Consider the following 12972-nt stretch of genomic DNA (forward strand, 5'->3'; position numbering starts at 1 on the left):
TGTCTTTGTGCTGGGACCTGATTTCCCCCCTCTTAATCTGATCCATCTGACCTTGGAACACAAACAACCCTTCCACCTTGGCACTTCAAGCAGCCTCTGACTATGTGCAGAGCAGCTCTGCAAAAAGCAGACTCCAGAGGTGCTCTAGCAAATGTAGCAGAGCAGTATTGGCTCTTCCCCACCTGCTAAGTATCTGGTGCTACTTCAGCTGCCTGACAGCAACCAGTTCCTCACAATCAGGTGGTAAAAATAAGAGGACTCTTAAAAGGTAATGAGTTTCCTTTGACAATGTGCCATTCTAGGGACCAGCTAAACCAATTGCTACTGGCATGCAGAAATATAAATTAATGACTGTTGCTATGTAGCTTGGAGTGTGCTGATGACAGGTATTCCGGAAATGTAAAACACCACTTTCATTGCTGTTTTAGAGGCACTCGCAGAGAAAGTGCATTCTGGTGCTCATTCACTCCCCTTTAAGAGCTGCCTAGCTACTATCTCATGAAAGGAGCCTCCTGCTTCCCTCCCCTTTAATCTCACTTTATTGTTAGCACAGTGCCTGCCTTTAATCCCTGCAGACCTGTAAGAGCAGAGCAGCCGAGTCAGAGAAGAGAAGTTGCTTCCTTTTTGGTCTTGAGGGGTAAGCCGATTCTATTTCCCTGACAACCATTTCTGTCTTGCACCTGTTTTGTCCAAAGTACAGGGGGGCATTTTGGTCAGGCTATTTCCAAGCTAGATTTGCCTCTGTGTGTCTTCATCATGAACATACAGCTTTGCAGATTTTGTTGCTTGGTGTCATACTTTACCTGATACTTTTATTCTGGGAGAACTTAAGCATGGGGTGCATGTTTACTTTGCAAACATTTGTGTTTATATGAAAATTAATAGTGAGAGAGATTTTGAATGCCATTTCATTACTGTCAGTCTAATGTATTCCTTTGGCATCAGTGGTGTTACTGCATAGCTCGTCGTCGTCTTCTAACATGCAATTAGCAAGGCTATATTAAGTTTCCTGTTCTTGTTCTGTTCTCTTAACAATGATTATGACTGCTAGAAGAGCTTGATTTGAACGAAGCAGGAAATGAGCTGAATTATATTGTCAAATAGTTCTGATTATATGCATCATCTCTCTCTCTTTGGTTATACGGGCTGAGGTTAAGAGGCATGGTTTTCCCTTCCTTTGCATCTTAACTTTGTCTCTCAAGCAATGTTCCTGCAGTTTTTCTAATAGATTATTAGGCAGCAGACCCAAACGGCTCTGCCAGTACTGTAATATATAAAAACCAAGCACATTTTTTTCATATGAAGGTCGTAACACTTGTTCTTAGATTGTAATGGATGGCACATCATTCTGTGGATCAAAGAGAAGAAAACAGGTCTAGCTTATATTTATCTGGGGGGGTTTTTTGGGGGGAAGTAATACTCCCCTTAGACTTAAATAATGCAACTTCTTTCTGTCTGCAAAGCAAATAGATCTATTGGTTAAGCTACAGAAGAGAGCAATTCAGCAAACTCTGCATGTTCTTATTGTTGGGTGGCAAAAACCTATGAAAATGTGTGATGCATTTTACCTGCTTAAGGCTCTCCAGGGAGCAGTTGTCTTGTTTTATAGAGCAAGCTTTATACATTGTAAATCAAGGGTAGACACTCCTGTGCTTTACAAGCATTTGATTTTACAAGATGTATGACATACATTGTATGTGTCTCCTCTGACTTACAGGTCTCATTAGCACTGTATTGAAAGTCTTTCCTCTTCCCTTCTCTCATGTTTTTCTTTCCATTCATCTTTCTTTTTGTGACAGAAGAGGATAATTTATGTTGTGGTTTTGAGCATCTGATTTCCCCCCCCCCTCCAATAGTATATATCAGTAGTCTTTAAGATTTAGACTGGTTTTAGAGCAATTTAGTGGAAGCATGGAGCAGGTAGAGGGAATATTCACAACTATGGGCACTCGTACTTGTAGCTGTGCAAAGTTGCCTTGACATCACAAGTAAACAAAAGCTGTGACCCCATCATTTACCATCTTCATAATCACAGAAGTTTGAAGAATGGGTTTTAATTTGAATTAGCCTCCAGCCCTTCACTTAAAAAAAAGTATGGGACTGTCTGGTGTCTTGTAATTATTATTATTATTATTATTATTTATTATTGAGGGAGCTCCACTGAGTGCCATGGGATTTGGCTTCTAGAAGAAATGCAGTTATATACACTTATACTGTACACAAGAGTAAGCCCCAATGAACTCAATGAGGTTTACTTCTAAAAGCAAACATGCATGGCATCTGGTTGCAAAGCAAATCTCAGGAAAGAACTCCTAAATTACCGTAACACAACTAGAAATTCCAAAACTATGTAAACGCTAGAGAAATCTGCAACAGAATAAGTTGAGAGTTACAGAGATTGCACCACTAGACTTTAAAGACATTGGTAAGCATGTATTTTTTCTTAAATTTCTGCATACTGGACATGTTTCATTAGGTTATTTGAAGAGCCTGCATACACTAACCTCAGGAGGTTGAGCAAAGAGAAATCAACACTTTAAAATCTGGTTATTCTGTTTTCATGTTACCCAACAGATGGGTAGCCTAAGGAGGGCAAACATCAGGAAAAGAAGGGGAAGTGGTAGAATTTAGGTGCAAAGGGGGCATCTATTCAGTTAACGACTTTATATTTTAGCTTTGGGATCCCCCCCACAACCGATGAAGATGTTCAAACTGTGTACAGTGAACACATAAGAGGGATTGTGAGGATGGGCCCCCATTTTACATTTCTTCAGTTGAACATCTGCATAGAGCATATGTGTGTACAGTTTGTGTGTAGGGCATTCTCTATTCAATTAGAGAACACCGCTTTACCAGAGTTCCTGTTGTGCAGGTGAAGCTCTATGCAGGTTCAATTCTATACATGCAATCTGTAGATTGAATTGAAAGTGCAAAGACTGTTCTCCCACCTCACTGTATGTTCAGTGGACCGTTTGAACATCTGCAAGAAGTCCCCATCCCCAGAGTTGAATATAGTGTGACAGAGCTTTCATTCAACATCATGTCCTTCAATCTTTGGCTTTGTGCATGGTTTAACTAACCCAGTGTGGAAGCTAAAGCCCAGGCAAAAACTTCTGTTAGTGCAACAGGGCTCCCACATCTTTTCTCATTACATGCACTCTCCAAATCTGCTCTGGAGGCTCCAAAGAAACCTCAGAACAGCATGCAGAGGAGATATTGTTTCATCTGGCAAGCAAAAATGCTTACACTAACCAAATACTCATAATAGTGCCACGTTGAATTCCACCCAAAGGCTCAATCATACTACCTTAAGCTCCTTTAAAAAGAAAAAAGAAAAAAAGGCCTCCAACTGCCAGAGAGACTTGATGGTGCCCAAGCACCATTAATGAATGTAGCACATATTTGCAAAATGGTTGACAACAGAAATTGTTGGTGGAATGGAAAATGAGATTCTCCCATGTGATCTGCTATCACATTCTAGGGTTGCCCTATTTCAAAAAATAAAATCCGGACACAAAAGTTAATTTTGTCCAAAGTTATTCAGCTTCTTTTGCAAAATCTCAGAGGGGAAAAAAATGTTTCTGCGCTATGGGGAGGGGGGGAATGCCAAAATCATACATCCAGATTTCCCCAGACATTTCAGTGATTTTTCCGCCTGGGTACTGTTTGCAATGGCTGAATACTGGCTATGTCCAGGAAATTCCAGACATATGGCAACCCTATCACATTCCATCACATGTTCATTACGCATTTGTAATATCAATAAGGAGAATGAGGGATCGTGTGGACCTTCCTAACTGTTCAAGGCACCATCAGCTTGGTTCACAGCTTCCCTGTTTGCTTGCTGATGACAGTGGCTTCTTGATTCCTCATGTCACTGCAGTTCATTTCAGTGGCTTATTCAAGCTATCTTTTGGAAGCTTAGCTTTCACATGGTGTCCATGTGAATTCACTGATCACAAGGTGAAGCATGCTGACTGGAACAGCTCAGCTGTATGTTTGATTTATGCTGTCTGCTGACCAGTCAGGCTCCTTGACTGAATGGCCTGAGAGGAGCAAACTTCATGGTTCCCTGCCCCATTTCTGGAGCAAGGACAAAATCATCACATTATTTGGAAAAGGTGTTATATACAAGAATGAAACTTCAGGTGTGGCAGATTCTATTTTCATGCTTCTATTCTTGTGCTTCAGAAGTCTTGTAGAGAGAGTAGAGAGAGGGAAAATTTAGACTTTGTCATTTTATGACCCATCAGCTGCCCACCTAAAAAAGGTTGGGTACTGATAAGAAATCTAATAGTTCAATCTCTTGAAAGCAACGTTCTAATGATTAAGAAACTTGTCGTGACTTTGTTTGTTTTGAATATACTGCTTTGAGCACTGACATGATTGCTGAAAGTTTTCTGCTGTTGTTTTCCTCAGAGTTGTTTAAACAATTTTCAGAAAGTCAGTTTTAAAAATTAGTTTCACCCAGTCTTCATTGTGGATTACATGTCTACTGATAAATATTAGTCTTTCCTGAGGTTTCATGGGGATAGCAATAATAAAAAAGACATGCATATCTGTTTGAGAAGAGTTTGCAGTCTTACATTGCAATTCTATGCACATTGACTTGGAGGTATAGTCTGAGTTTAATGGGAGTTAAGTGAATATGAGGTGGTTCTGTATCTCAGTAGAAGAACATACACTATGCTTCAGTAAAGTTATAAGTTCAATACAAGTAAGAAACTTGTATGCAAGGAACAGACGGGACTAAAGCTTTTTAACCTTGTGTGCTAAGGGTTTTTTTGTTACTAGCAAGAAGTATTATTTTGTGACTTGGGTTTGATATGAGAGAGGCTTCAGACATGATACCCCCTCACCTGGAGTCTCAGGTGGTACAACCCAGTTTATCACTTCAGGTGGTTCATTCTGCTATCTCATTCTTATGCACCTGTCAATCAGGTCTATCTTGGCCAGCCCAGAAAGAATTGCCAGAACTTTCTGGAAAATAACACTGTTCATTGTGCAGGCACTGCATTTTAATTTGTTAATGTACAATGTTGACAGTGCCAGATTCAAGTTTTATATTTTTGCATTGAACCAACAAGTTATATTATTCTAAAGAAGTGCTGAACCAATTCAATCTTGCCCAAGAGCCAACAAATAAGAACAAAATACAGTATTGCATTCAGAGTGGCTCTTTGGCTCAGTACTGATTAAACTATTTGAGGAATGAACCATCGGATGACTTTTACCCCCCCACATTCATTTGATCCTGTCAAAGTTCTTTTGATTAGGTGAACACTGACTTTTGCAATACAGTTCTGTGATGTGGCCCTGTTTTCAGGGTGAGGAGGATTTTCTCTGAGTAGGATTGTGTCTTTAAAATCCAGGTTCCATATATCTGAATTGCCTCAAATTTCAGTGACGGCAAACTTTCCAGTGACTGTGTGACTCAGCCATGCAGTATTACAATTTGTGGTGTTTCTTGTGCAGATTGTTAGGTAGGTCAAGGACAATGCCAAATAAAACTAGACAGCTGCAAGTATTGACAATAAAGATTTCCCTTTTGAATCTGTCCATCAGCATGCAGATAACAGCCACAGAAAGCCATCTTTTACCAAGACTTGCAAGTTAACAGCTCACAGGGGAACATGCACACTTGCAAGTGGATAAAGGCCAACTCACATTTTGGCCTTTAAGGAGTTTGTAGACTGAAGCTGTCATTCTTTAGCAGCTGAGTCAATTTCTCTTTCAGTACACCTGAATTAACCTTTGAAACCCAATGCTGGGGCACTGGAAAATCATGTCACCCCATTAATTAAAGGTGGCAAATACAGTTTCAGTAGGAATTGAAAATCTTAACTACCTGTCACAAGAAGTGAACTTTTGGCTTCTTTAGCTATAGCTATTTCTCCGTGTTCAGAACGTTCCTTTTAACAAAAGATTCAATTAGGACACCGGCAATTTCAGCCATGGACCTGGAGGCTCTCCTTCCTTGGTTCGGAAAGTGAGAAATGGAGTGTGCTTTAGTCCTTGAGGCAATATTGTTCTTAGCATCAATTCCTAGTCTTTGGTTCACGAAAAAGAGAGAGAGAGAATTCTCAAGTGCCTGCGCTTAATAGTGCTCCCAGAAATCTGTTTTGAAGGACACTAACTTCTTAAGCAAAGGTATAACATTTTTTTGGTACATTTACATTTTCTGTTTATCATATAAGGTGCCACTTGTACTTATGGGCTCATTGACTCAGTGTGGTGGATAGATTGCTGAGAAGGCCTGGATTCAATTATCTACTGAGCTATGAAATTCCATGGATGACCATGGGCTTCTCATTCTCTTGTAGCCTCACAGGGTCGTTGTGAAGATTATAAGAAAAAAGAATGGGACCACATATGCTGCTCTGACCTCTTTTTGGGAAAGAGGGGAATTCTAATTAATCAGTGCTTTATAGATCTAGGTTGTAAGGCATCTGTTTGCATTTCAAAATGTGCAGAATTCCCACATAAGCAGGTATATTGTAAACCCAGATGATACAGAAACCCCCAGTTTTTATTGACTAGCAAACAATTATGTTTTGGGGTTTTTCAGATATTGGTGCAGTAATGTCAGTTTTTAGATATCAGTGCAGGATACTCTAAAGCAGCCTTTGCCCACGCAGTCACCTCCAGATGAGTTGGACTACAAATCCCATCAGCCCCAGCCAGTATATTCTGGTTGGGGCTGATGGGGATTGCAGTCCCAAGTCATCTGGAGGGCACCAGGTTGGCAAAGACTGCCCAAGGACATAGTTCTTAAAATAGGTGCTGTCTAAGGAGGTTTGTTGTTGTTTAGTCGTTTAGTTGTGTTCGACTCTTCATGACCCCAGACCAGAGCACGCCAGGCACTCCTGTCTTCCACTGCCTCCCGCAGATTGGTCAAACTCATGCTGGTAGCTTTGAGAACACTGTCCAACCATCTCGTCCTCTGTCGTCCCCTTCTCCTTGTGCCCTCCATCTTTCCCAACATCAGGGTCTTTTCCAGGGAGTCTTCTCTTCCCATGAGGTGGCCGAAGTATTGGAGCCTCAGATTCACGATCTGTCCTTCCAGTGAGCACTCAGGGCTGATTTCCTTAAGAATGGATAGGTTTGATCTTCTTGTAGTCCATGGGACTCTCAAGAGTCTTCTCCAGCTCCATAATTCAAAAGCATCAATTCTTCAGCGATCATTCTTCTTTATGGCCCAGCTCTCACTTCCATACATGACTACTGGGAAAACCATAGCTTTAACTATACAGACCTTTGTTGGCAAGATGATATCTCTGCTTTTTAAGATGCTGTCTAGGTTTGTCATTGCTTTTCTCCCAAGAAGCAGGTGTCTTTTAATTTTGTGACTGCTGTCACCATCTGCAAAAGTAAAATGTTGTTGTTGTTTAGTTGTTTAATCGTGTCCGACTCTTCGTGACCCCATGGACCAGAGCACGCCAGGCACTTCTGCCTTCCACTGCCTCCCGCAGTTTGGTCAAACTCATGCTCATGCAAAAGGAAAATACTGTTATCCAAATCCTGGCAAGGGTTCTCATGAAGAGTAAATTTCCTTCTAGGGTTTTATGTCCTGCCCCAGCTTCATGCCAGAGTAATATTGTCTTGTGAATTCTCCTACTGCAGGGATGGGGGAGCCTGTGGCCTTCAAGACGTCGTTGGACACCAACTCTCATAGGCCCAGCTGGTGCAACCAATGTTCAGGGATGATGATGGGAGTTGATGTCCAACAACATCTAGACGTGTGTTTCCCATTCATATTCTAATTATTTGATACATTCTGGACCTTTTTGATCAATTGGGTCATATAGTAATTATTTGCTAACTTAATAAACTAAGCATTTGGGAGCATTCATGGCCAGTATCTTTCTTTAATTCCTGCTTTGAATGGAAAAGTGTTAACTCTGTCAAGTTAAGGTTTGTTTCCACTAATTCGTATCTTGGAATAATTGACAGGGGCATCAATTCTGATGGCTGTAGAACTTGTCTGGTTTTCTGTGTGCTTGCTCTGAATTCCATTGGTAGGCTATTAAACTAAACGAGCGTAGTCAGAATGAGATCCTACATCTCTAAGAGCAACTATAAACTACCATCATTAGCATCTAAACTACTGTGTTAGCATCTAATATCCCAAAGCTTTCCATTTAAAATGAAGATGTGCAGGCAGCCACCCTAATAGAAATAGCAAGCATAATCATTATGGTGCATTGTGATGGGATTGAAAGGGAACAGTTTCCATGTGATTATTTCCAAAATTGATTCAGTATGGTAATTGTAACATGTCCTGCTCTCTGCGTATAAACAATGAACAGGTTTAATATCTTTTGCAATGAGAATCCAACCTTGTCTATCACAGTGAATAATAGGACTCAGCCATTAATAGAAATTATGCTTGTGTTTCACATGTACGTTTTTAGTGGCTCATTTCTTGAAGGATGTGCGTCTTCAGTAAGAATTGTAGGCTCTCAACTCGGCTAAGAATCAGATCTCTCTTTAAAACTTTAGCTTTCAAAGTTGTGCTGAAACCCCTGCTTGGGTTTATTTTAGTCAAAACTTACCAGAGCACAGCCTGAGTGTGTGATGCCTTCTTTCAGCCTGAAGACAACAGCAGAAGAGGGTACCTCAAGAGCAAAACACCATTGTTGAATTCAGTAACGGATGGACCTACTGCACTACTAAACTTCAGAAACAATCATTTTGTTTATCTTGATTGTGATGGGCACAATGGCAGATTGGCAAGCCTTAACTTTCAAATGTTTTAACAATCAGTAGCAACAGCAAAATGCTTTCTCTAAAAATTAGGCTTTTTTTCTTTTTCTTTTTCCTTTTGCTAATGTAGCTGAGTCCATAGACTTGCAAAACACCCCAGCAAATAATGTATGTGGTAGAGGAAAACTGTCTCTTCCTAAATTTACATTTTGTACCTTGCTGTGGCCGGTGGGTCTTAATGCCACAGCTACCTACCAATTCCTGGTTTAAAATATTGGTGTGTGATAGCTACAAGTAGTTATTCACCATAACTAGGTGTTGCCATGATAATTCACCTCATGCATTAGCAAAATGTATTTTTCTTCCCTTTGTGTCTGGTTAAAATTAACAAAAGCAAGTCCCATCTTGCAGGAATCCTGGGTTGAGAAATGCTGAAGACTGCTGGTTTACAAAATTTGTGAAGGTCAATTTTACCATAACCAGTCTAATGTTATAGTGGATATGGGAGACCAGCCATTAAAAAAAGTGGAGTCTCCTGCTCAAGAAGAATGACTTAGTATTCCTACACATTAAGTTCAATGGCTGTGAAGCACGATACCTTAAAACAGAGGTGGGCATGCTTGAGGCTTGTGGAATCTACTGGATGTCTTTTGTTTACTAGATCCCCAAGATCCATCAGCTTGGTTTGAGCCATAGTGATGCAGGTGGGACACAAAGAGGCTATTTAAACAGGCTCTGTGAATTGAAACTCAAGAGAGGTTGTTTCCTGCCCTACCCCATCCCCAATGCATTTCATTACTATTATATGTTGCTGTTTGCACAAGAGAGGAGCCAGAAATGTCTTCATCTGATGTGTATTACCTGTTTTGTTTCCCCATACTAAACTCTAATTCACTGAAGCTATCTGCACATGTGCCTGGCGTGCTCTGGTCCATGGGGTCACGAAGAGTCGGACACGACTAAACAATAACATCTGCACATGTACTACAGCTGCCTGAAATGTATACATCTCAGCTTAAGCATGGCTTCCTTTTTTCTTTCTTTTTTATAAATTGGATAGAAGCTGGTTTGAAGGGAAATGAATCAAATAGGAGTTTTTCTCCAGCAGCTATCGGATACTTATGGGTTGTGGCTAATGTCACATAAATTCAGTTGGCTTCAAACACCAGGGGTAGGATGAGCTAGATCTGGAGTAAGTGGTAATGTGTACACAGCCTAGGTGTTAGGCCCAGGAACTTGTATTCATTACCAGAACTGAACACTCAGCATTTTCACACAAAGATCCCTCCTATTTGGCTTCCACCCCCACCCACATTTTCTTAATTTCAACAGAGAGAAAGAAAGGGTTATTGCTATTGTTAAACAGAAGTCAGAAACCTTTGCCAATCTGCCCAGACTCGCCAGGGGATCTACCAGTAGATTCGGATCTACTTTTTGCCCATCCCTGCCTTGGAGTACCACTGATGTGAGAAGCAGCCCAATCACCATTGCCCAAATTAGGCTAGACTTCATCACATGATAGTACAGAGTCCTTTGTGGGTTCGCATAATTTCTAATAGTTTAGTCTTCCTCAGGCATGTGGTTTGAAGAAAGGCTACAGAGCAGAGAAGGGGACTGAATTACAGAAATGGGCCACAGGCTATACCAGAGCCTATTGGAAAATGAAATAGACCTGCCACACAAAGATGAGAATGTATTGGAGGGTTAGCATTAGTAACTGTGTTCCAGCTGCAAAAGCAGCGACCAGGTTTTGTTTTGTTTTAATCCCTGTAACAGTTTTTACTTCTCTGACACCATTTTGATTTCCTGTCAGAACTCTCAGCTTCAACTCTGGAGAAAATGGGCTGCCAACAAGAGGAGGAGGGCAGTTCCTGGAAAAAACAAACCAGCAACATCAGAAAAACATTCATTTTCATGGAAGCACTTGGATCGTAAGTGTTCGTTATTATTATTTTTTATCTTTAAAAGCACTTATGCACAGTCATCTCAAGGTGCAAGTCAGCACCCAGCTGGAAGTAGACCACTGTTAGGTCATGGCCTGATCCAAGGTGGGTTGCAACAGGAGTACTACCACTATGCAAATACGGGGTAAAATATTAAGAAATGGGTCCCTAAATGCATGTTTGGGTTAAAAGTGAGTACTGGGTCTGAGAAGGTTGAAGGTACCTGAGGTAAACAACAACAGTAACAATGAAACCAATTAAAAACAAATCAGTTGGCACGATATAATTAACAATAATGCTCACTCCACAGTGAAAGAATTTTCAGAAAAGATCACTTCACACAGTACAGCAGGGGTGGGAAATGCTTTTCAGCCCCCATTCTCTTATGGGTAATCTTCTGAGGACCACATCCAGAGCCAGAGGCAAAACTTAGTAGAGCAATTATTGTAAATAATAAAATAGTACATTGTGGCACTGTAGGTTAAACCACAGAGCCTAGGACTTGCCGATCAGAAGGTCGCTGGTTCGAATCCCCGCGATGAGGTGAGCTCCCGTTGCTCGGTCCCTGCTCTTGCCAACCTAGCAGTTTGAAAGCACATCCAAGCGTAAGTAGATAAATAGGTACCGCTCCAGCGAGAAGGTAAACGGCGTTTCCGTGCGCTGCTCTGGTTCACCAGAAGCAGCTTAGTCATTCTGGCCATGTGACCCGGAAACTGTACGCCGGCTCCCCCAGCCAATAAAGCAAGATGAGCGTCGCAACCCCAGAGTCGGCCACGACTGGACCCTAATAGTCAGGGGTCCCTTTACCCTTTACCTATAGTAGGCAAGTTTCTGCAAATTAACATGCCCCACTCTAGCCTCATTCCACACAAGCAAGAGTCATTGTCAGAGCTCATAGACACATTTCAAAGAGAAAAAAACACTCAAGGGTGCCAAGCTGTTGGAAACAGAGGGGTTTGGAAGAGATCTTTTTTACTTTCTTGTAGCAGAGTTAGTACAATTGCAATTACTCCAAGCACATTAAAACATGGTTAGATTTACATCTGCTCTCATCCACCTTCAAGCAAACGTCCCCCACAAATAACTTTAAAAAGGTAAAGAACCCCTGACAGTTAAGTCCAGTCGCGAACAACTCTGGGGTTGCAGTGCTCATCTCACTTTACTGGCCGAGGGAGCCGTCGTTGGTCTGCAGACAGGTTTTCTGGGTCATGTGGCCAGCATGACAAAGCCACTTCTGATGAAACCAGAGCAGCACACGGAAATGCCGTTTACCTTCCCTATTTATCTACTTGCACTTTGACATGCTTTCGAACTGCTAGGTTGGCAGGAGCTGGGACTGAACAACGGGAGCTCACCATGTTGCAGGGATTTGAACCACTGGCCTTCCAATTGGCAAGCCCAAGGCTCAGTGGTTTACACAACAGCGCCACCCATGTCCCACAAATAACTTAGGCTAGAATAAATCAGACACTGAGCTTTGCAAATAAGTGAATGTTTTGCTCAATGAGTTTCCAGAAATTTCAGCAAACAAACGAGTTTCCAGAAGTTTCTCCATTGGTCAGCAGTAAAATGAAGGTGAAAAGGGTTCCAAATGACTTAAAAGAAAAGTTTATGGTTTACTTCCAAAAAACATCATGCAATCTTAGAGTGCAGGCTGTTAAATCTCCTTTTGGAGAGATCAGTTCACCTACAGGGAGCCATGGCTGCATGGTTTCTTGCTTGTTCCAGGAACCATGAAAGGGAAAAAGAGACTGAGGGGGGGGGGGAGCAGAGGCTGCTGATAACCTGCTAAACCACACCCACTCTGGTAATTTAAGATCAGGCTTCAGATTAACCCTTTCATGCACACAAGTGCGAGTCTGTAACTATATATTACAAAAGAAGGAAGGCTGGTGTGGGGTGTCACCTGGGAGGAGAGAGTATGGCTGGGGAAAGGGGGTGCCCTAAGGAGAGTTCCATGGAGGAACATAAGAGTGCATAATGGGTGTAATATGGCCACCGGACTTCCCTCAATTTGAGCATGACCCACCATTAGCGTGGAAAGGAAAACCCCACTCTCACTCTCTGATAACAACAAACATGACCAAAGAGGCAGACAGTCAGCTACAAATTCCCTCTGAAAACCATGTGGATCAGAAAGCAACTATACCAGTATAAATTCAGAACAGCCCTAACTCCCAGCAGCCTCAACCAGCATGGCCAATGGTCACAGATGAGAGGAGGAGGAGTCCGGAGGGCCACAGGTTCCCCCCTCCCTGTGTGATGTCTAGTTAAGTTATAAGATGCAGTAGAAATCTTTTGTACAACTTGCAGTCGTCATTTC

At 41.7% G+C, this 12972-nt stretch overlaps 1 protein-coding gene across 3 annotated transcripts in view; it reads left to right on the top strand.

Annotated features, from left to right (window-relative positions):
- Positions 1-327: 327 nt before the first annotated feature.
- CAMK1G (calcium/calmodulin dependent protein kinase IG) overlaps positions 328-12972 on the top strand; it is a 41339-nt gene continuing 28694 nt past the window's right edge. The window contains exons 1-2 of one of the 3 annotated variants that reach the window (XM_053393454.1): positions 328-637; positions 10520-10637. In XM_053393454.1, the coding sequence (XP_053249429.1) occupies positions 10546-10637 (92 nt within the window). In that variant the 5' untranslated portion in view covers positions 328-637; positions 10520-10545. Of the gene's footprint in view, positions 638-3848; positions 4149-10519; positions 10638-12972 lie in introns of those variants that run through there. The other 2 variants (XM_053393452.1, XM_053393453.1) reach the window with 2 other exon arrangements.

The sequence above is a fragment of the Podarcis raffonei genome, chromosome 6 (genome assembly GCF_027172205.1).
Source record: "Podarcis raffonei isolate rPodRaf1 chromosome 6, rPodRaf1.pri, whole genome shotgun sequence".
Classification (NCBI taxonomy): domain Eukaryota; kingdom Metazoa; phylum Chordata; class Lepidosauria; order Squamata; family Lacertidae; genus Podarcis; species Podarcis raffonei.